General features: G+C 41.7%; 1 protein-coding gene across 1 annotated transcript in view; it reads right to left on the reverse strand.

The window, feature by feature from the left end:
• Positions 1 to 757: 757 nt before the first annotated feature.
• Positions 758 to 23,926, reverse strand: part of VAT1L (vesicle amine transport 1 like) — a 113,097-nt gene continuing 89,928 nt past the window's right edge. The window contains exon 8 of the mRNA XM_043986036.1: positions 758 to 992. Within this exon, the coding sequence (XP_043841971.1) occupies positions 903 to 992 (90 nt within the window). The 3' untranslated portion in view covers positions 758 to 902. The remainder of the gene's footprint in view (positions 993 to 23,926) is intronic.

Consider the following 23,926-nt stretch of genomic DNA (forward strand, 5'->3'; position numbering starts at 1 on the left):
TATGGAGCTCACAATATCTACCAATTACAAGAAAGCATAATAGAGAAGTAAAACAAAGAGCGATGAGTCTCTGGGGACAGAAGGCTGGTGGCAGGGGAGATCAATTCCTGACTGTGAGGGATCAGAGAAGCTTCCTGGAAGAGGGGGCCTCTGAGATGGGTTTCAAAGGAAGGATAGGAATTCAAAAAGCAAAGAGGGAGGGACAACATCCAAGGAATAGGAAAGAAGACGCCATATTGTCTCTTGGCCACTTTGGAGCGTCTGACCTCTGGAAGTTGATGGGAGGATCCGGAAGGGGCAGTAAAAATGAATCAGGATTTGTGTCTGACACAGGCCTGTGTGACCACAATCCCCACAGGATGTGGAGTGGCCCGAATCAAAGATTTAGTAGAACTGCAGATGTCTTGAGGCAGGGACCCTTTCTTAATTGTCCTATCCAGACTAGACTCATGGTGCAGCATAAAGAAAAAGCCCTGGACTCAGATTGTGTGGACTCTGACCAAGTCACTTGACCTGGGCCTCAGTCTTCTTATCTGTAAAAATGGAGATAATCATAGTAGGGCAACTTACCTCACAGGGTCATTGGAAGAAAGAGCTTTGTAAAGCTTAAAGTGGAGGTGCGATGGGCGTGGAAGGAGCCCTAGTTTTGAGCCCGAGAGCCCAAGTACAAACTGCTTCTGCCCTTCATTCTTGGGTGAGCTTGGGCAGATTACTCACACTCATGGATCTGAATGAGATTGCTAACGGAAAGAGTGTGGAGGAAGGACGTGGAAAGAAGCATATAGCAGACGGTTTATACCTCTAGACCTACCAATCAAGGCACACTGGTTTCCTCATTAGGAATTGTGATCAGATAATAGAATTTGCCCATAACTTACGTTTGCACGCTCAGTCCTCCATACTCACCCAAGGGAGTAGGGGCCTTTTCCTACATCCAAAATTAATTTTCCTATGTTACCCCTGTCATGGATTCTTTGCATGGCTTCCTTCACCTGTGAGACAAATGGACAGAAAGAAATGGTCATGAAACAAAAATCATAACCCAAGGGAAGAAGGGATTGGAAAGGATTCATTAATACACCCACCAAACATCTGTTTAGTGCCCACTCTGTACAGGTCACTTGCTTAGTTAGCATGGTTGAACATGAGTGGATACAGAGATGATAAACCTAGCAGACTGTCTACAAGAGTGTCAGAAGAATTCCATTTATTTCGACTCAACAAATGCTCATTGAACATCTCCTATGTGCAAAGCACTATGCATAGTGATGGCAGATAAAAAGTAGATGAGACATCTCTGTGCTCCGGGAGTTCAGATGGCGCTAGGGGCAGACACAGATAACTCTAATACACAACCGGGTGGGGGTGGGGGGATGAGGGGGGTGATAAGTTCCAGAAGGCAGGACACAGATAACTATAACACAATTAGAATGAGATATCTGCATAGGAAGAATTGAAAGTGGCTATGACCAGTTGAAGACCTCAGACCCCAAATCCCAGGGATTTATTTTTATCCCCACCTATTGCATATTTCACACTAAGGTGATGGTGATGAAGGAACTCAGAGGTACTTTTGAGTGATGAGAAAATCTCCCTCTACCCTTCTCTGCTTTACCCTGTTTTCTCTCTTACCTGAAGTTTAGGTCTTCTCGCCCTTTCCCCAAATAGCCCCTCCATCTTGATCCCAGCCCCACATTGGACTGATTGCTTGGGAATAAGAATAATAAATGGAGATCATAAAAGTATAACTGATCAAGTATTTTGGGAGGTTTCTTTTATTAACTTTCCTCTAGAAGCGATTTCATAAGCAACTGCAAATAAAAGGAAATCCCTTCTGGGTTATAAGCATCTCTTCTTTTAAGAGCAGCAGTGAAAAGCATATGATATGACTGATAATTATACCCATGTCCTGTTTTCTCCAATTAACCACTGAAACATTTGGGTAAATGAACAAATATCACCGTCTTCTTGTTGGCTATATTAAACTCTTAGTATTTTCTCCCCTCTCAGATAATTATCTAAGAAAATCTACCCCACAGAACTTCCCCCGGCCAATGTTATAATTCTATTTGGAAGTCTAAAGATTGCTTTTTCCTCATTTAGAACAAAAGAGAGGAACTTTGCAAATAGAAATGCAGAATTGCTTTATCCCGACTTCCTGAAAATCAATAGTTGTGCTGCCTGTCTCTAATAGTATATGTTGACTTTGTTAGAAGTTTTTTTCCCTAAACCCCAATGAGTACTAGGCGACTCGCTTGACAGAACACTGAGCCCGGAGTCAGGAAGACTTGAATTCAAATCTGGCCTCAGATACTTCCTAGAAGTGTGACCTTGGGCAAGTCATTTAAGTACTGTCTGCCTCACTTTCCTCAATTGGAAAATGCGGATAATAATAGTACTTCTCTTGCAGGTTGTTGTGAGGATCAAATAAGATAATATTTGTAAAGCACTTGGCATCGTGGTAACACAAATAAATACTTGTTGACTGGACTGAACATTTATGTAATACTTTAATGTTTGCAAGTTGCTTTCTACATACCTGTAAAGGGCATGCCAGCCAATTGCTCTATGGCTCTGACTTCCTGGGCAAAATGCTCTTCCCTGGTCACCTCCTCCCTCCAACCCATATGTGTCATTTCCCCCTGTTGGTACATAAGTAAGCTCTTCAAGGCAGAGGACTACCTTGTTTTTTTGTTTTTGGTGGGACAACAAGGGTTAAGTGACTTGCCAAGGGTCACACAGTTAGTAAGCCTCAAGTGTCTGAGACCAGATTTGAACTCAGGTCCTCCTGAATCCAGGGCCATTGCTTATCCACTGTGCCACCTAGCTGTCCCCGACTGCCTTCTTTTTTGAAATTAATTCTATCTCTATCACTTAGCACAGTGCCTGGCACATACAGTGATTGTTAAAGTAGAGAAACAGATTCCTTAAGTACTATACCAATGATCTCTTTCATCCTATGCTCTCTAAAGGACTATGTGCTCTGTGTGATTTTAATTATAAAGCCATTTGTATTAGAATATGAAAAACTACTTCTCTCTCTCTCCTCCCTCCCTCCCTCCCCCCTCTCTCTCTAACATCTAGCATTTATGTAGCACTTCAAGGTTTGGAAACAATAGAACTTACCTCATAACCATCCTGTGAATTACGTGCTATTATTTTCCCCTGATTTTACCGATGAGGAAACTGAGGCAGATTTACCCAGGGTTACATATTAGTAAGTGCTTAAGGCAGGATTTAAACTCAGGTTTTCATGATTCCAGGTACCTACTTTACCATTTAACTTGCTCTCACAAGGATTATATATTATTAACTCTACTTTTATTAAAATACCCTAACGGTCATTTATTCCTCATTAACCTATGACTAAGTAGGGTCTCCCTATCCACAAACTATAGTTCTAAATATACCAACCTTCCAAATTCTCTCTGTTTCACTGGGACAGTTGGCAGATAATATTTCTTCACAGACTCAGGCCCCAGGTCTATGAAAACAGAGTTAACTATAAAGCAAAACTGGAGACTGGTTTCTGAGTCCCTGAGCTCCACACGGTTATAAATCTTGGAAGCTGGGAAACCGACAAGAACATCATAGCACACAGAAGGAGAAAAGTGACCTCTCCTAGATATATATGGGGAGTGCCAGGAATCTTCCTCTTTGGGCAGCTGTTCCCTTGTGGAGGTGACTCCCAGGCGTAGAATTTACACCAGCTGGATGAGCAGGAGGGTCGAACTGAGACATGGATAGGCCTAGAAGAACATAGTATGAAATGCTTGGGGCAGTGGGGTGGAGGGGCTCTAGCAACTAGGTTCCTGTATCTTGTTGGGAGACCAAAGGTCAGCAACTATACCCCAAATATCTTTCTAATAAATTAGGCTGCAAGTTTTGCATTTGGGGTCATGATTTATTTTTCCAGCATGGCCACTTACACCACAAAATCAACCATTTAGAAAGTATTTGCTTATCAACTGTAAGGAAAATGGTCTAGTGCCTAGTCACCCAATATAAAACTCCAAATAAAGCTGATTTGATGTCATTTGCATCTGGTTGTTACAGGTATACCAAAATACACACACACACACACACACGCCACACACAACACACACACACACACACACAAACCTGCAGCTAATTGGAACCCTAGGACAAGATCTTCACTGTGCTATCTGGATTTTGGAGTACAAGTTGGACATTTGCTATTGTTCAGTTGTGTCCAACTCCTCATGACCCCATGGACCATAGCACACCAATACTGTCTCTGGGGTTTTCTTGGCAAAAGATACTGGAGTGGTTTGCTACTTTCCTTCTCCAGTAACCCTGGGCATACATGGGCAAAAATGTTTCTAATGTGGTCAGTGCCCAGAGATTCATTGTATATTAAAAGTCGTTAAATCAGTGCTGAACAACTAAATGGACAATAGCCACAACATGTAGTCACTTGGTGTAGAGAGAAACTCTTTGTATTTGAAGTGAGGAGCCCTGGGTTCTAGGCTTAGCTTGGTTACTAATGCAGTGTGACATTGGGTAGATCATTCCCCAAACCTGGGCTTGCAATTTCCTCCTCTGTGCAAAAGGGATGCTAATATTTTTGCTCCCTACATCACAGATCTAATGTGAAAAAAGCACTTTGTAAACCATAAGTGCTATAAAAATGAGTTATATGATTACAACTATAGAGAGGAGGAGAGAAAACATGCCACAATCAATAGATCAGTCCAGGAGAGGTCATTTTTATGCATGATTTTCCCAGGAGATCCCAGGAGACTGATAAAAAGCTGTTTCTATTGCACTCTGAGTTTCTTAGAAGTGAAGTAGGAATTGCAAGTAATATCATCACTGCCTCATAGAGGGGGACACTGAGGCCCGGCAAGGGAAAGGAATCTGCCCAATGTTAAAGGGCAAGTTAGTGACGAAGCCAGAAATTGACCCGGGTATCCTGATTCCAAAGTCAGTGAGCTTCCCCATTCCATTAGACTGTTCTGTTCTCTGCAAACTGATGCTAATGTTCTCATTCCCTACCTTAACTCACAGAACTAGTTCAAATGCCAGCTTCTTGGTTTACATGAGGAATGGAAAAGAAACAGCTGATGCTATTAAAGAATCAGAATTGGTTTAAGAATTTCTCTGGGGGCAGCTAGGTGGTGCAGTGGATAAATCACTGGCCCTGGATTCAGGAGGACCTGAGTTCAAATCCGACCTCAGACACTTGACACTAGCTGTGTGACCCTGGCAAGTCACTTAACCCTCATTGCCCCACCAAAAAAAACAACAAACAAAACAAAACAAAAAAAGAATTTCTCTGGAAGATGTGGGAAAACTGGAACACTAATGCATTGTTGGTGAAATTGTGAACTGATCCAATCATTTTGGAGAACAATTTGGGGACTGTGACCAAAGGGCTCTAAAACTGTGCATGCCCTTTGACTCAGCAATACCACTACCAGGTCTGTATCACAAAGATATCATAAAAGAGGCGAAAAGGAGCCACATGCATAAAAATATTTATAGCAGCTCTGTTTGTGGTTGCAAAGAATTGGAAATTGAGGAATGCCCATCAGTTGAACAAGTCGTGGTATACAACTGGAATGGAATACTATTATGCTATAACGAAATGATGAGCAGGCAGATTTCAGAAAAACCTGGAAAGACTTATATGAACTGATGCTGAGTGAAGTGAGTAGAACCAGAACATTGTACACAGTAACAGCAACATTGTGTGATGGCCAACTGTAATAGACTTAGCTCTTCTCTGCGATGCAATGATCCAAAACAGTTCCAAAAGACTAATGATGGAAAATGCTCTCCACATCCAGGAAAAGAACTATGGAGTCTGAATGCAGGTTGAGGTATACTATTTTCACTTTCTTTTTGTTTTTTCTTTCTCATGGTTTTCCCCTTTTATTCTTATTCTTCTTTCACAACATGACTAATGTGGAAATATGTTTAACATGATTGTACTGTATAACCTATATCAGATTGTTTGCTGTCTTGGGGAGAGGGGAGGGAAGGAAGGGAGGGAGAAAAGTTTGGAACTCAAAAATCTTACAAAAACGAATGTTGAAAACTATCTTTACATGTAATTGGGAAAAAGAAAATACTATTAAGTTGAGGGGAAAAAAAGAATCTCTCTGTAACAGTGGGAAAATCTAGGACTGGTAAGCAAGGACTGCAGAGGCTGCTGAGGGTCAGGACTTCATGCTGGGTAAGTATATTGGCATAGCTCCCTCAGTCCCCAATACAGGAAATTAAATTTTCAATGAGTTTTCTCTTGTCACACTTTGCAAAACAATCTTACAGGGCAGAGGCCAACATGGAAGCTATACAGAATTTGTGCTAGGCACCTCAGGTTGGGTTTTTAATGAAAAGATATTCCAAATTTCATAATGAGCCCACTCTGTAATGCCAATTTTTATGGGAGCCTTTCTCTGCTTATGCCCAAGTATGGGTCTCCCTTCTCTGAACCTGAGAGTGACTTGAGACTTTAATGCTGTCTTCTGCACCCCAATCAAGCTCTAAAAGTCTCCTCTATTCAACTGATAAACTGTTATATAAATGAGAAATACTTAGACCCTATCTTTGTGCCTGAAGAAATCAGATCACAGAGATGAGGCAATTTTGAAAAGTGAAAAAGAAACTCTTTCAGATTTTCCCAATGACTCCAGGCAACATTGGTTTCCTTCTTTTTCTACATTTCTTCCTTTCCAAGGCAAAACCCTTCTGCACGTACATCCTGTCCCTTCCTGTCATCTCTGGCAGATTGTGTCCTCTATTGTCCCTGCTCTCTCTAATCTTCAATCTCTCCTTATCTACTGGTTCCTTCTCTGCTGCCTACAAAGAGGCCCATTTCTCCCTCCTTCTTAAAACCCCTCACTTCATCCCACTCTCCCTGCTAGTTATTGTCCTCTATCTCCACTCTCCTTCTCTGTTTAAATCTCATTTCTTTTCTAGAGGAGAGGTTTTCAAACACTTGAAGGCAAAGGTCATGCTCTCCTTTCCCTCCATATCTTCTTGTCGAGCACACCATCCCCTCACTCACCCAGGTTCAGGCAATCCAGGTGTCATCCTCAAGGCCTCATTCTTTCTCAGCCCTGTATTCAAATTGCCAAATGCTGTTGATTCTACCTTTGCAATATCTCTCATATGTTCCCCCTTCTCTCCTCTGACAGTGCTGCCACCCTGGTGTAGGCTATTAACACTTCACACCAAGACTACTGCAAGAGCCCTTTGCTTGGTCTCCCTGCCTCAAGTCTTTCCGCACTTCAATCCACCCTCTGATCAACTGTCAAACTGACATTACTAATGAACAGGTAATGTTGCCTCCCTATTTAATAAACTCCTTGGGGCTCCATTACCTCCAGGATCAAATATAAACCCCTCTATTTGGAGTTTAAAGCCCTTCACAAAATAGCTCTTCCTCCCTTTCCAGTTTCCTTACAATTCTTTCTTTCTCCCCACCTCCAGCCCCCCCCCAAATCTGCAATTCAGTGATTCTGTACCTCCTTGCTTTTCCACACACAAGATACGCCATTTCCACAATTCTGCATTTTATCTGGCTCGTACCCCAAGCCTAGAATTTTGTTCCCCTTTTCACTCACCTCCTGGTTTTCCTGGATTTTTCTAAGTCCCCAGCTAAAACCCCCATCTTCTACCAGAAGTTTTTCTTAATACCCCCCTAATGCTAGTGTTCTTCTTACTGATCATTTCCAAATCACACCACCACACACACACAGAGCTAGTTTGTACATAGTTGCTTGCATGTTGTCTTTCCTAAACGACTGTAAGCTTCTTGAGGGCAGGGACTACATTTGGGCTTTCCTTTGGATCCCCAGAACTTAGCAGAGTACCCAGCACATCGTAGGAGCCCAACAAATGCTTGTTGATTTCTCTTCTTCATGGTAAATACCTCAAGTTCCTTCAACCACTCCTCTGATGGCAGGTTCTCTGGGCCTGTTACCATTCAAACTCAAAGAATTGGAACAAGGAGGGACCTCAAGGCCACCTAGTCCAACCCTCTCATTTTACAGATGAGCAACCCAAGTCTTAAGGAGGGCAATGATTTGCCCCACAGTACACAGCTAGGGAGGGTCTCAGGCCTCTGATTGCAGGGCTGTTCCTTCTCCTGCACCATCACCCCTTATCATCCTCTGTATTTGCCAATGTCCTTCCTAAAATGTACAGCCCCAGAACTGGATGCAACATTCCAGATGGGGTCTGACCAGGATGGCATTGGATGGGACATAAGGAAAGGATTCTGTCCAAACCCCTAATTTTACAGATGAGAAAACTAAGGCCTAGAGTGGAAGTTGACTTGTCTAAAGTCACACAATAAGTGAGAGAGCTGGCATTTCTTCCATAAGTAAGGTCTGACTTTGCCTTCTTTGAGAGTAGAACTTCTGAGTTTCTGGGATTCATAAGGCTTTCATCCAGGGCATGGTATACACCCTACCATATCAGATCAGTCCAGATACTTGAGCATTTCAAAAGGCCTATAATTTTAACAGTGTGGCACCACTCCTAAAAACACAGGCCCTAATCCTTCCACACCTTAGTCTTCACGAGTTGCTCTGGCCCAAAACGATTCATTTACTGGTGCCTAATCTTGTGGTGATAAGCTTCTCCACATTTAGCTAAATGTATTCTGGGATGAGAGACAGAGTGTGTCTCCTGGCCCATAGTCAATATCTTGTCATCTGTCAGAGCTGGCATCCTGCAAGTTGAGCCTTAGAGGACCCAGGGTTACTTTCACATCTCCAGAAGGAGCCGGAGGAGGGTGTTAGCTGAGGTTCACTGTGTATGATGCTGTCTAAATGTGATTTATAAAAAGTATGCCCTGACCTTGGTGAGACTCATTCTTCAAATTGATTAGTTTCCTGATTGCCTTGAGTCAGGGATGCAAGACTAGCACGTAGGAGTCAGAAAGAGACATACTGAGGGAGTGTAACTGGTACAGGGAGTCTTCTTATCAGCAATGATGCAGAGGCAAGAGAAAGACAGCACTCGGTTCCTATGGTACCAAGCACAGATAGTTTCTTCCTTATCTAGTCTGTTCTACCCATCTACTTTCCTATTATTTTAACAAGTGCCACATCATTTGGATGATTACTGCTTTACAGTATAATTTGAGTGTAGAAGTGTGATTCTCCCTTCATTCTTTTGTTTTTCGAGATTTCTCTTAAGATTTCAAGTGAATTTTATTAATATTCTGTCTAGCCTTATAAAAGATCCCTCTTGGCAGGCTGATTGGTATAACATTAAAAACCAGGAAATTCATTTAGGTAGTATTATAACTATTATATTCATGTAGTTGAGCCTAGATTATTGACTTTTCCTATAGTTACTTATGTTGGTCTTTATTTAAGAAGTGATTTTTAATTGTATCTATATAGGTCTTGTATGTGTCTCCTAGGAGTGACACGGCAATTTGTAGCTGTTTTGAATGGGATATTCCTTTCTCCTTGTAACTCCTGAGTTTTGCTATTGTTCAAGACCTTTGTTCAAAACTGACCTTAGGTACTTATTAGCTGTAAGCCTCTGGGCAAGTCACTTCACATATGTTTGCTTCAGTTTCCTCATCTGTAAAATGGGGATAATAATAGTACCTACCTTTCAGAGTTGTTGTGAGGGTCAAATGAGACAATAATTGTAAAGTGCTTAGCCCAGGGCCTGGCACATAGTAAGTGCCCATATATGAATGCTATAAATATAACATATATAAATGTTGTTGTTATTGCTAATATATTTGTAGGTTTCTTTTTGGCTCTAACCTGATATGTATCCTAGGAATCTATTAATTATTATTATTATTATTATTACTGTTTAATTATTTTTAATTTTTTAATTAAAAAAAATTCCCCCTAGGAATCTATGGGAATAGGAATGCAGTATAGTAAAAAGGATGATGAAACTTGGAGTCAGCATCATTGGACTCAGATCCTGGTTTAATTCAACAATAAATGTTCCAATTAAACATGTATTTCCTTAGGAATTCTGGACTCAAGTAGGTTCACATACTTGGAGGAGAAATGAAGTGGCAGGGGACGGGGAAAATGGCAGGATGTAAAGAGTCCTGGCTGGGCTTCTCGTCCTAGTCATGCCACTCCCAGCTGTTTGACATCAGGCAAACCTTTGAGCCTCAGTTTCCTCATCTGTAAAAATAAAGGGGGTGGGGACTAGATGATCTCTGTGGTCTTTTCCTCTCTATCAGTCTATTACTTGGTATCTCTAGGTTTTCAAAGTCTGCCCAGCATCTTTAGAACTTTGTGCCATCTCAGTTGTTTGACATAACCAAAAGGTTCTGACGTAGCCCAAGTCAGGAGATGTGGCTTTCAGTGCCCATTCTGACACTAACGACATGACTTTGAGCAGGTCACTTTGCCTTCGTGGGCCTCATTTTTCTTGTCTGTAAACCCCACAGAGCTACTGGGAAGAAAGCACTTTGTAAACTGTACAGAACTGTAGAAATGGGAGGGGTTTTGAATGAATAAAAATAAAGATCCAAAAGCATCATTAAAATATCAGTATGTTAACCAGCATTCACACATCTGGCATTTTACTTCTAAAGGCAGTCATCTTTTATCATTGGAGTCAAATGGGTTAGGTCCCCCACACTGGGTTAATGAGACTTAATGCTGTTTGATCTTTGCTTAGGCTCTCATTAATGTTTAATAACATTCAATTTCTCTCGAAGGGTCTGAAGGGCATAGTCTTTAGGTACCAATGACATGGCTTCATAAGCAAAACAGTGTCCTTCTGCTAAGGAGATGGTATGGTATTTCTAAATGTAAACATCACCAATGATCCCATGTGTCATGCACTATTTATTTAAATGATAAATAGAAGGCTTCTAAAAACCAGAAATGAGTACTGCTCTATTTAAGAAGAAGATCTACAAGTCACCCTTTGACTATGAGAGAACCATAGAATATTAAAGCTGGAAGGAACTGTCAGGATCATCTAGTCAACCCACTCATTTTACAGAAGAGGAGGAAATCATATCTTAATTGCTCAACCCTTTTATTTCATTATGTGATAAGATGAAATCTTTTGAGTTTAGCCTATTATATAGATCTCATTTAAGAGCTTCGGCAATATTTCTGGGCTCGATGTGAAAAGCACATAGTCTTCTCAGGGCAGTTTCATACAAAGGTTCCTCACCATCTATGGGAATCTATTTTTCTTTCTCTTTTTAAAAATTTATTTATTTGTTTAGAATTTCCCCCACCTTACATGTAAAAACAAATTATAACATCACTTTTTTATAACTTTGTGTTCCAAATGGAAATCATTCTCTTAAGAAGGAGATTGATAAGTTAGAAAGCCACAGAGGAAGGCTATCAGGATGGTGAGAGGCCAATGAATTGCGGATGTTTAACCTGAGGAGAGAAGGTTGGGAGTGAGAGGAAGGGGCACGACAGCTTCTCTTCAAGTATTTAAAGAGCTATCGAGAGCCCCCAAGCCTTAGAATTATGGGTTCAAGTTGCAGAAAGGCAAATTTAAAAATCCTACAGCTTAGAAATTTTCTGGGACACATGACTGGGAAGGGAAAGAAAAGAGAATTCAGTTACGAGTTTGTAATATAGGACTGTTCTGTTGGAGTGGCTCTCCTTGCCCAAAGCCATTTGCTCTGAATTGGACACACAGCAACCACCGAGATTATTTTTCTTATGGCCATCAGTGACTTGACCTGAACTGAAACCTTACCCAAAACAGGTGTAGGTGATAACAGACTTCTAATAGCTCACAGTTTGAAGGGACCAAAGAGGATATCGAACTTATCCCTACCTGAGCAGGAATCCTATCCCCAATATCCCTTGACAAGTGGTGTCCTGAATCTGTTTGCACACCTACAACTACAGAGAGCTTGCTATTTCACAAGACAGCCTGTTCCACTTCTGCGTGGCTCAGATTGTTAGGAAATTTTGTTCGTACATCAAAGCAAAATCTTGTTGAAAGCTTTCTCTGGTTGGTCGAATCAATATGCATTTATTAGGTGCTGACTGAATATATTCTAGGACCTGTGTTAAGTGTTGAGGATACACAAGAAAGACAAAACAATACTCTGAAGAGAGAGAGACCACATGTATCTAAGTAAATATGTACGAGATACATACAGAGTAGATGGAAAGTCCCCAGTCTGCCTTCTGTGGGCCAAGTTGTCTTCATGACCCCCTTCCAAATACCTGCAAACAAAGATCACATCCCTCCCACATCTCTCTTCTGGCTAAATATTCCAGATTCCTTTAAGCGGTCCTTATATGGCGGTGAGCAGTCCAGCTCCCCTCTTCTCCATGCACTCCACCCAGATATCCTTAGAGGTGAGACCCAGAAGTGAGCACAGTGCTTCAGACAGGGCCTGACCTGGCCACAGGCCCACTGGGTCCTTCAGTCATCTAAGCTCCCCACCGGAAATCATCCCTGACTCCAGACTTCCTTCACATGCAGTCGGTTGCCAAGTTTTACAGAATCTACCTAAACCTCTCTCTTTACACCACAACTGCCCTACTCCAGGCCCTGCTTCATGATTTCTCACGGAGACAACTGTCTATTCTCCTAATTGGTCTCCCACAATCTAGTCCCTCCCCTCTCTTTTTCATCTTCCAGGTTTCTAAAGTGCTATTCCTAACTCGGGTCTGACCATGATCCTCTTCTGTTCCATAGGCTTCAGTGGTGGCCCATTATCTACAGAAGAATAGATAAATCTCTTGTGACATTTGGAGCTCTTCGTAGTCTGGCTCTAGTCTCTCTTTCCAGGCTGATTCCACATTTCTGTTCCTCATGAACTCTACCTTCTATATCAACTGACTTGCTTGTTGTCCACCATCCACAGTAATCTTTTTTCCTTGTCCATGCCTAGGAGAATTCTCTCCCTGCCTTTGCCTCTTCGAACACTGAGATCCCTTGAAAGTTGAGTTTGTGATTCAGAGGGTTTTTCTGACTTCCTCATTCATTGGTCCTTTTTTGTATATATCCCCACTCTAGGTTTCCATCTGTGAGTATCTAGCTCCTGGTCCTTCTCCCAGCTGGATGTAAACTCTTTGAGAACAAGGCCTGTTTTACATGTTTTTGTATCCTCAGTGCCTAGAACAGTGCCTGGCACAGAGTAGTGGCTCAACAAATGTTTGTTGATTGATTGATTGCCTCATGAGCTCCCTTGCTCTGGACACTTGTCTTCTTTCCAATAAAGCAACCCAAGATTAAATGAGCATTTTTGACTGCCAAATCACTCAGCCGATATTCATACTGAGCTGATACTCCCACAGAATCTGATCATCTCAGAGATGGTACCGATTTGCCTAACCCCAAACCAAGCACCCTGAAGTATTATTTTCTAAAACTGAATGACAAACAGAATGAAAGATTTAAAAAACAAATCCCAAATTATCCACAACCACCAGTGAATTAATTTGAATAAAACAAAGGCTTAGGCTTAAAACTACTGAATTGTAACAAAATAAGAATTTGAAAAGGATTCTCACAACCAAATTTAGCCAACATTTCTTCCAGTTCAGTGACAGTCTTAAAGGAGCTTATAAAAATTTATTCATCCACTAAACATTTATCGGGTGACTAGATTCACACAGGTTACTGGCCGGCAAGGGCCACAAATATCAGATAGAATAAGGAATCATAGGATCAGGACTTTTGAGTTGTAAGGTCTTTAGAAGCCACCTAATCATTTTACATAACTGCATATGTATAACCTATATTTGATTGCTTACCTTCTCAGGGAGGGGGGAGGTGAGGGAGGGAAGGATTGAATTTGGAACTCCAAAGTTCAAATTAAAATGTTTATTTATAATAAAAAGAATACCCTGATTCTTCTCTTATAACATGACTAATACAGAAATATGTTTAATGTTATGATACATTATATGTGTATATATATGTGTGTGTATGTGTGTGTATATGTATGTATGTATATGTATATATATATATATATATATATAACCCATATCAGATTACCTGCTGTCTAGGGGAGGGGGGAGGGAGGGAGAAAAAATTGGAAATTGGAATCTTATTAAACCAAATGTGAAAACTAAAATTAATTAAGAGAAAAAAAATAAAAGAAAAAGAATGTGGGGGGAGGAGGGGGAGGAGTCACCTAATCCAACAGGATTCGAAATGACTTTCTGGCATCACAGTAGTGACAGAGTTAGGGTTTGAATCATAGTGCTTTGTACCACCAGGTCCTTTATAAAAGGTTATTGATTATTGAATGAATGTACCAACAAACCCAGGACTTGATTCCTAAATCCAATGGTTCTTCCACTCTCCCTTAGACACAAGTCTTATATAATGCACTTAGTAGGTACTTGATGAGCATTTATTGAATGACTCAAGCAGTGAATGGAGACAGTCTTTCAGGTACCAACAGAGATGCTCAGTTACCCTTTTCCCCTCTCCCCATGGGCGACTGCAGAGGAAATAGAATTCATGTTTGGCTTTTGTGTAAGCATCCAATCACTTGCATTCCATCCAGTATATAAAGAAGTCTCGGATATTTTTTTCACCCTTAATTAACTCTCCCTCCACTGTCTCCATTCAATGGCTCAGAGGAGCTGCCAGGGGAATCAGCAGTATCTTGAGTGTAGACCCCAATCTCCGTGGTGACGGATGGGTTCATATGTTGTATGGGCTTGAGGTAGAATAGAAGGTTGCTCTGGCAACAATAAAAAAAAGGGACCTGCTCTTGCTGGGATTGACGTAGGATAATCACCTGCGAAAGTGAACAGGGCAGAAGCCAAGAACACCGTCTCTGCTCAAACCAACAATTGGTCAGGATGGTCACGTTCAAATTTCCACAGGAAATTAAGAAAGGAATCGTGGCTTATGTTTCTATAGCAATTTACAGGGTCAAAATGCTTCATGTCGGCAGCTCATTGGATTTAATTATAGCTCTAGGAAGGAAGTAGTGTAGGGATTATCAGCCCCCTTTTACAGAGGAAGAAAATGAGACTCAGAGAGGCTACAAGGTTAAGTTCAAACTTTAAGGTCCACCTTAGCAAAATCTCTAGTTTCTGGTTTTCTCCTCTCTTTTGCCTCCATTGCCTGGACTATTGTAGTAGCCTCTTTTCAGTACAGTGTCTTCTCTTCCTCACACTTTTTCTGAATAGATGTGGTCCTCACTCTAGGCTCAAAAATCCTCAGTGGCTCCCTATTGCCACTTGAGTAAAGTTAAAACTCCTAAACCTAGTATTCAAGGCTCTCCACACCCACAAGGGTCCACCTCATCTCCAGCCTCATATCATATTACTCCTTCCATGCACTATAAGTTTGAGTCAGATTTTCTGTGCCCTGAGCACACCCATGTTCTCTCCTCTGCATCAGTGTTCATGGTGTTCCCTAGGTCCAGAACGTCCTCCCTAACTTTGGTTCTGGAATTCCGACTCTCCATTTAAAATGCAAAATTTGACTTCTTTCTCCAAGCTTTCTCTGATCTTTTAGCTATGTGTGTTTTATCCCTGACTGGACTGAGTGGGCAGGAACTATGTGATGTTGCCAGGCCTTGAACTCAGGCCTCCTGACTCCTACTAAAGTAGAAATGAACTAATATTTCTCTTATTTATTCACCGTCAGTTACTGGGGCAGGGGAAGGTTGGGAAGTAGAGATGGTAGACTAGTGTCTCCCTAGGCAAGGTTCATATGTGCTCACTGTCACTCATAGTAAACATTTCAGAGAGTCACCCAGCATGTGGAAATGAAGAGTTATTTCCTGGAAAGCCAAAGCAACATCAGACTTTCTAAATGAGCAGATTAATAAATGGCAGAATTGCAATATACAAATTCTGATTACTATTTGGCATTTCTTAGTAGTAATAATAACAGCAACCTTAAGTAATAGCTAGCATTCAATAGTGCCTATATCAGTCAGGTGCTATGCTAAAGACTTTACAATGACCTCATTTGATCCTCACAACAAAACTGGGATGTATTTACTGTTTTTAATCCCATTTTACAGATGAGGAAACTGAGGCAGACAGGCTGAGTGATGTGCCCAAGGTCACCCAGATAGTGAGTGTCTGAGACTGGATTTGAACTCAGGTCCTCCACCATCCCACCTAGCTGCCTTTATGTCTTGAAGGCACAATGGAGAGAGCGGTGGATTTGGAATCAGAGGACTGAGTTCAAAATCCAAGCCTCTGACCCTTGCTGCCTATGTCACCCCAGGCTCCCCTGGCTGTGGTTCCCAAGGGGCTTGAGCTTAATGACACCCAGGGTCCTCCATAGCTCCAGAACAATGGTTCTGTGATATCTACAGAGGCCTTGCTGCAGATATAGGTGATGGAGTCATAAGAAGCAGTGTGGTGGACACTGGCCTTGGAGTCAGGACACCTGGGCTGGGATCCTACCTCATAGACAATGAACCCCCTGAGATTTCTCATTTGTAAACTAGGGGGTGCTAACACTTGTACTACCTAACTAACGGGGTTCTTGAGAGGAAAACACTTGGCAAACCAGAAGGTGCTAAGTGTCCATTATTATTATTATTATATTTTTTTGTGGGGGCAATGAGGGTTAAGTGACTTGCCCAAGGTCACACAGCTGGTAAGTGTCAAGTGTCTGAGGCCAGATTTGAACCCAGGTCCTCCTGAATCCAGGGCTGGTGCTTTATCCACTGTGCCACCTAGCTGCCCCCTCCATTATTATTAATATTTTATATTGGGGACTGTTTGTTGGGAGCCCCCGCCTACACTTTGAATCATCACCCACTCCTCTTTCTTCCTTTGATCTAGTCTCAGAGGAAGAGGGGGCCCTTCTTCTTGCCAATACCCACCCTTCTGAGTGGTCCCTTGATTTCCACCCCCACCACCATCTCCTCCAGGATCTTATTCCTTCCATCATCCCCTCTCTCTCCTTAATTTTCTTCTTTTTTCTTCCTTCCTTCCTTCCTTCCTTCCTTCCTTCCTTCCTTCCTTCCTTCCTTCCTTCCTTCTTCCTTCCTTCCTTCCTTCCTTCCTTCCTTCCTTCCTTCCTTCCTTCCTTTCTTTCTTTCTTTCTTTCTTTCTTTCTTTCTTTCTTTCTTTCTTTCTTTCTTTTCCTTTTATCTTTCCCCTTAATTTTCAATGTCTCCCTATAGGCTGATTTCTTTCCTGCTAACTACAAATATACCTAGATTTTTCTCCTTCCTTAAGAAACTTTCCCTTGACTGTATAACCCTTTAAGGTATCATCCTACATCTATGCTTCCTTGCAGAGCCAAACTTCTAGAAAAAACATTCCACGCTTATTGCCTCTATCTCACTTTCCACTCACTTTTCAACTCTTGCAGTTTGGCTTCTTCCCCAACCACTTAATGATAACTGCCCTCTAACTTTTCTCTCTCTAAGGTCACCAACAAGTTCTTTCTTGCTGATCATAAGATCATAAACCTAGAGCATGGAGGGACCTCAGAGATCATCTAAACCACTCTAGTCCCTTGAGAAATGAAGAATCTAAGGGCCAGGGAGCTTATTTGACACAGGGAATAAGTATGAAAGGGAGGATTTGAATCCAGATCATCAGAATCCAGAGCCTGGGCTCTTCCACTGGATCATGCACAGTCCTCACTCTTAGTGACTTCTCTATAGCATTTGACACTAGTGAACACTTCTCCTCCTGGATAATCTCTCTTCCTTGCGTTTTCATGACACTATCCTGGTTTTCCTCCCACCTGTCTGACTGTCCCACCTCAGTTTCCTTTTACAGGATTATCATCTGTGCTCCACTTCCTAGAAGTGAGTGCACCCTAAGGCTCTGTGCTGGACCCTGTTTTCCATTATTATTTTTTTTTTTTTGCAGGGCAATAAGGGTTAAGTGACTTGCCCAGGGTCACACAGCTAGTAAGTGTCAAGTGTCTAAGGCCGGATTCGAACTCAGGTACTCCTGAATCCAGGGCCGGTGCTTTACCACTGCGCCATCTAGCTGCCCCTGTTTTCCATTCTTGACATCCACTTTTGGTGATTCCGTCACATACCATAGATTCAACTATTATCTCTGCAAAGATGACTCACAGATCTACATATCCAGTCCTCATCAGCTCTATCTAGGCTTTTTTTCTTTCTTTTTTTTGTGTGTGTGAGGCAATTGGAGTTAAGTGACTTGCCCAGGGTCACACAGCTAGTAAGTGTCAAGTGTCTGAGGCCGGATTTAAACTCAGATCCTCCTGACTCCAGGGCCGGTGCTCTATCCACTGCGCCACCTAGCTGCCCCCTCTATCTAGTATTATAGCTCCAATTAGCTGTTAGACGTCTCCATCTATATATCACATATGTATCTTAAACTCAATAAGTCCCAAACAGTACTCATTATCTTTCCCTCAAGCCCATCTTTCATCCTAACTTCCCTATTTCTGTAAAAGGACCACCATTCTTCTAAGTTAACACCACCCATATTTAATCAGTTGCTAAATATTGGCAATCCTATTTCCACAACATCTCTCACATCTAACCCTTTCTCTTCACTTGTGCCTCAACCACCCTAATTCAGATTTTTAATTACCTGTTACCTAATTTATTGCAACAGCGATGTAATTGGGTTTCCCTCATCCAATCTCACCCCTCTCCCATCTATCTTCACACAGCTTCCAAAGTGATATTCTTTTTATTTTTATTTTTTTTTTTTGGGGGGGAGGCAGGGCAATGAGTGTTAAGTGACTTGCCCAGAGTCACACAGTTAGTAAGTGTCAAGTGTCTGAGGCCAGATTTGAAATCAGGTCCTCCTGAATACAAGGCCAGTGCTTTATCCACTGTGCCACCCAGCTGCCTTGAAAGTGATATTCTTAAAGCAAAGTTGTGATCATGTAACTCACCAACTCAAGAAACTATAGTGGCTCCCTAACAAAATACAAAATGCTTTCTTTAACATTTAAAAGACTTCACAGCGTGGTTCTACTTAATTTTTCTGGGATAATTACATGCATTCTACATTCCAAAGTACGACATCCCCTCTTTTGCCTTTGTGCCTTGGCACAGCATGTCCTCCATGTTTAGAGTACTCTCCCTTCTCATTGCCTTTTCTGACTCTGGGCAGGCAGAGCTCCCCACCAAATTATGTAGTACTTGTTTTTTAAACTTGTTTTGATTTATCTGAGGACAATGAATCATAATTGGAAGGGACTTTGGTGGTCATATAGTCCAATCCTTTCATTTTACAGAAGAGGAAATTGAGGTGCAAAGAAATTAAGTGACTTACCCATGGGTAGTAAGCAGCAGAGCATGATTCAAACTAGAATCATAGGCTTCCAAATTAGTATAAGGACTCTTTAATTTTTTTCATTATATTCTCAGCATAGTGCCTGGCCTGGTCTTTAGTGGCTTAAAACTGCAATAAGACTTTTGGAACATCCTCTCCATCTGTCCGTCTGTCTATCTATCCATCTACACATATGTATATATGTATTGATCCATATATACACACAGAGGTATGTGTGTATATTTGTACATATCTCTTCCCTGATAGGATGTAAGCCTCTTAAAGGAAGATGCTGTTTATTTCACTTTAGTCATTGTGTCATAGATGCCTGATATATAGTAAGTACTTCATGATGCTTGTTGATTGAATGATCCATCCCTGAGTGCAGGGACTAAGCCTTATTTAATCTTTACATCTACACCCCTCAAAATACTCTGCATACACAGGTACATAATAAATGTTTGTTGAACTGAACTAGATTGAATCGGTGCTGAGTGAAGACTGAAGTAACCTTTGCCTGATGGTCTCCAGCCCGAGCCCCACTGCATGTCTGCCAGTCAGCTAGGAAATGGTTTTCCAGAACAAAGTAAAATCTATTACACTTGGGGATGAGTTGCCCATGACAGCAAAACTCAAAAAAAGCTCAAGATAGACAAATAATGTCAAAGGACAGGAAGAGTATTCTTCCCACAATTTCTGTTCCCTGTCAGATTCCCTGGACAGTTTCCTGCTGTAGTGGCAACGGTGCTGGGTTGAGGCAGAGAGGCTCAGCTGACACTCTGGTTCTGTTCTTTCTTCACTGTGTGACCTCAGACAAAGCTCTTGACCGCTCAGAGCCATCATCATCTCATCTTCTGAAATCAGGGAGTCTTACTAGATTTTTTCTTTTAAAATGTTTCTTTTTTTAAAAAAAATATTGAAACCTTTTGGTTTTTGTATCAATTAAATTTCCTCTTGTATCTTTTCTCCTCCCCACTTCTAGAGAGCTGTGAATACCCTCTTCCCCCTCACCTCTGACTGAATGATTTCGATTAAGGTCCTTCCTAGTTCCGAATTCTAACATCCTATGTCAGGAGCTCCTCTCTGGGAGCAGGGACTGTTTCATTCATTTGCTTGTTATACCAAGTGCCGAGTACAATGCCTGGCACACCATTGGTGCTTAATAAAGGCTTGTTGATTGACAGACCTTAGGGCTGCTGTTTGCCTGTGGCCTCTGTCGGGCCTACAGACCAATCATTGAACTCCAGAAACTTAGACTTGGCAGGGACCTCAGGGGGCAACCTGTGCCTAAGCAGAAATTCACAACATCCCTGACAAATGGTTTTCCAACTTTTGCTTGAATAAGAGCATTCTCTCTCTCTCAGGGAAGTGCTGTCCACTTTGGGACAACTCTGAGTATTTCAGAAGTTGTTGTTGTTGTTTTAAATTGACATTAGATATGTCTTTTTGTAATTTTTACTCCCTGCTCCTAATCTCTTCAAGGGATCCTGACGAATGCCTGGATTACTTTAACAGCTTTGCTTGTCTTCCCCCTTTTCAGTCTCTCCCCCTCCAATTCTTGTAGCACAGTCTGTTTGAATGGTCTTTCTAGAAACTTTTCTCACAGTCACTCCCTGGCTGTGGTCTACAATGACTCTTAATTCTGTATTTAGTATATAGCCTGTTTACTGAGCAAATGATATATAGAATAGCATTCTTAAAGTTAGTAAGGACCTTTAAGATTATCTGGCACAGAGATTCTCAGGATCCACTTATACTCTTAAAAATAATTGAGAACTTCCCAAAGAGCTTTGGCTTAAATGACATATCAATTGATATTTACCATTAGAAATTTAAAAAAAATCTTCAGATTATTATGAAAATAGTTTTGACTGGTCCTTGACCAAACTTTGAGAACCACTAATTTAACTACCTCATATTACAAGACCCAAAGAAAGGAGTGACTTGCCTACTAAGGGCAGAGCGAGCATCTGAACTGGAATTATTTACTCCCAGTCCAGTGGTCTTTCTCCTATACCACAGTACTCCTTTTTGCATTATGATCCAGGGGACAACAACTGGAACTCTCATACTTTGTTACATTTATTACCTATCTCCCCCCTTTCCCCACCCCCACCCTACCTTGGATATGCCTTGATGTTAATTATAGTGTTTTCTTCCTTATTATAATTCCATATACAACACACACACATATATACAAGTATGTATATATACATACATATGTGTGTGTGTGTTTGTGTACATATACCACACACATACACCTTAGGAGGAGCCTTCAATTAAAAAAATAGATCTCAAAATCTAGAGTTATTTACCCTCATGTGAACTCTTGTAGTGAATTCTCTGACCCAATACCCGTTTCCAAATGATTCCCTTAACTCTACTGGCCCACAAAGACATTTCAGCTCCCTTGATCAGCCCCACAGATGAACGGAGTCAAGTGAAATTTCCCCAGCTATTTCCACTCTCCCTGAAAACACAAAGCTAGGATTGGTTGGTTCCCACATCTGGAACCTACCAGGAACCACAGAAAACTTACATACTGGTGAATGAAGGAACAGAATCCAGGACCACTTAGAGTATCAAAGGTATGCAGCAGCCCTGGATGCCCATCTTGATCTGCCAGCTATTCAATTTACATTTATGATAAATTAGAAAGCATTTACCAAGTGCCTACTACGTGCAAAATACTGCTAAGTGCTTGGCATTCAAATAGAAAAGCATTTCAGTCCTTGCTCTCAGAGAGCCAACATTTTAAACATGTAAACTGCTATTGTTCTCTGCAAACAATGCATGCATTTTCAATAATCACCAGCCCAAGTTGACTTCTGTGACTCTCATTGACCCACCTTGAGGTGTGTATGGGGTAAATGCCAACTCTCATCTCTTGGCATTTCTTTCCACATCCTATGTACTTGCCATTCATACTGATACCATCTACGCTGACATTGGGTCGTATCTACCCTTGGCTCCACAGAGCTCTGTTATTCAGAATTTATTGAGGCTTCATTCTCCCTCTCTTCCTTGAACTCTCTTATATCTCTTCCCTTATACTAGTTCACACGAGGAAACTTTTGTTTCCAAGTAGGGTCTAGCACTACCCTGGCTGACTGTACTCCTTACCTTCTGATCCCCATGGTGGGACCCACTCAACCAGCACTCTGATGCCCTCTGCTGGTTTCTATGGAAGGTATTGGGACACCCCAGGAAGCAGCAGATACCAACCATCTCCAGTCCTTTCTGGCCCACCAGGCTACAAGGGGGCCAGAAGCACTGTCATAGTCTCTGTGCTTCTCTACAGAAATACATTTGGTAGCTGGGAGTTTATTTGTCCCAGAGATGATGCTCATGTTTTGAGGTTGCACCCTGGCAGGCTTCTTTGAATCCCTAGCCTTGGCTGCTGAGATTATTTCAGAAGCATGTGGGGCACAGATACTGCCCTCCACGGGTGGAGAAACTGCATCTATGTTTCACCAGTGAATGATTTGGTTTTGTCTTTGTGAAAGAGTACATGAAAGCTCTGACATCGTTCAGGGAAGCAACCCTTGTGGATGTCTGACCTAGCAGCTGCCTCTGCAAGGTCTGTAGTCCCAGCATCCTCAGCAGCCACAGTGGCTGAAGACCCTGAGAAAAAGCCTTCACTGGGACAGCTAGGTGGCGCAGTGGATAAAGCACCGGCCCTGGATTCAGAAGGACCTGAGTTCAAATCCGGCTTTAGACACTTGACACTAGCTGTGTGACCCTGGGCAAGTCACTTAATTCTTATTGCCCCGCAAAAGAAAGAAAGAAAGAAAGAAAAGAAAGAAAGAAAGGAAGGAAGGAAGGAAGGAAGGAAGGAAGGAAGGAAGGAAGGAAGGAAGGAAGGAAGGAAGGAAGGAAGGAAGGAAGAAAGAAAGAAAGAAAGAAAGAAAGAAAGAAGAAGAAAGAAAGAAGAAGAGAAAGAAAGAAAGAAAGAAAGACAAGAAAGAAAGAAAGAAAAGAAAGAAAGAAAGAAAGAAAGAAAGAAAGAAAGAAAGAAAGAAAAAGCCTTCAATGCTAAAGTCCTTGGGACTGTCAAGTGGCTCAATGTCAGAAACTGATAGGGAACGAATGGAAATGACATTAATGAATTAATGACATTAATTCCTTTATCCCTGCACCTTGAGCACCACTGGACTTCTCTATGTGACTGGCAGCTAGAGTTTCCCTTCTCTATTGTGCTATGAGAACGTGAGCCCCTTGAGACTAGGGGCTGTCTTTACTTTTCTATTTGTATCCCTATCACCTAGAGCAGTGCTTTACACTGAGTAAATGTCTAATAGTGATTTTTTCATTCAAAAAACCAAAACCAAGCCGAAACAAACCAAACCAAACCAAAAAAAACCACCCACCAAGCTGGACCTCTGAGTGTTTTAAGCAGGCAATGTGGTGGGGTAGAAAGAGTTCTGGACTTGGAGGCAGTACACTGGCATTCAAATCCCAGCTGTCATGTGACTGTGGGTAAGTTCTTTTACCTCTCTGGGTCTCAGTTCATCATATGTGATGATTTTTTTCCAGTTCTAAATCTTATTATATATCTTAGTGACAGGCATGTGTAGAGATTTGGACATTACAAGTCCTGGCTAGTAACAGGCTTTTAAAATACATAGCTACCCCCTGCCCCTGATGCTCCAGGGCTGCCTGCTGAATGCCAATATCTGGGCCTCTGTCTGAATGCAGATTTCTTTGGGTTCCTGAGTGGGAGGGCTGTATTTGATATCCAACAAAAGGGGGTTTAG

Source organism: Dromiciops gliroides, chromosome 2 (assembly GCF_019393635.1).
Source record: "Dromiciops gliroides isolate mDroGli1 chromosome 2, mDroGli1.pri, whole genome shotgun sequence".
NCBI classification, from domain to species: Eukaryota; Metazoa; Chordata; class Mammalia; order Microbiotheria; family Microbiotheriidae; genus Dromiciops; species Dromiciops gliroides.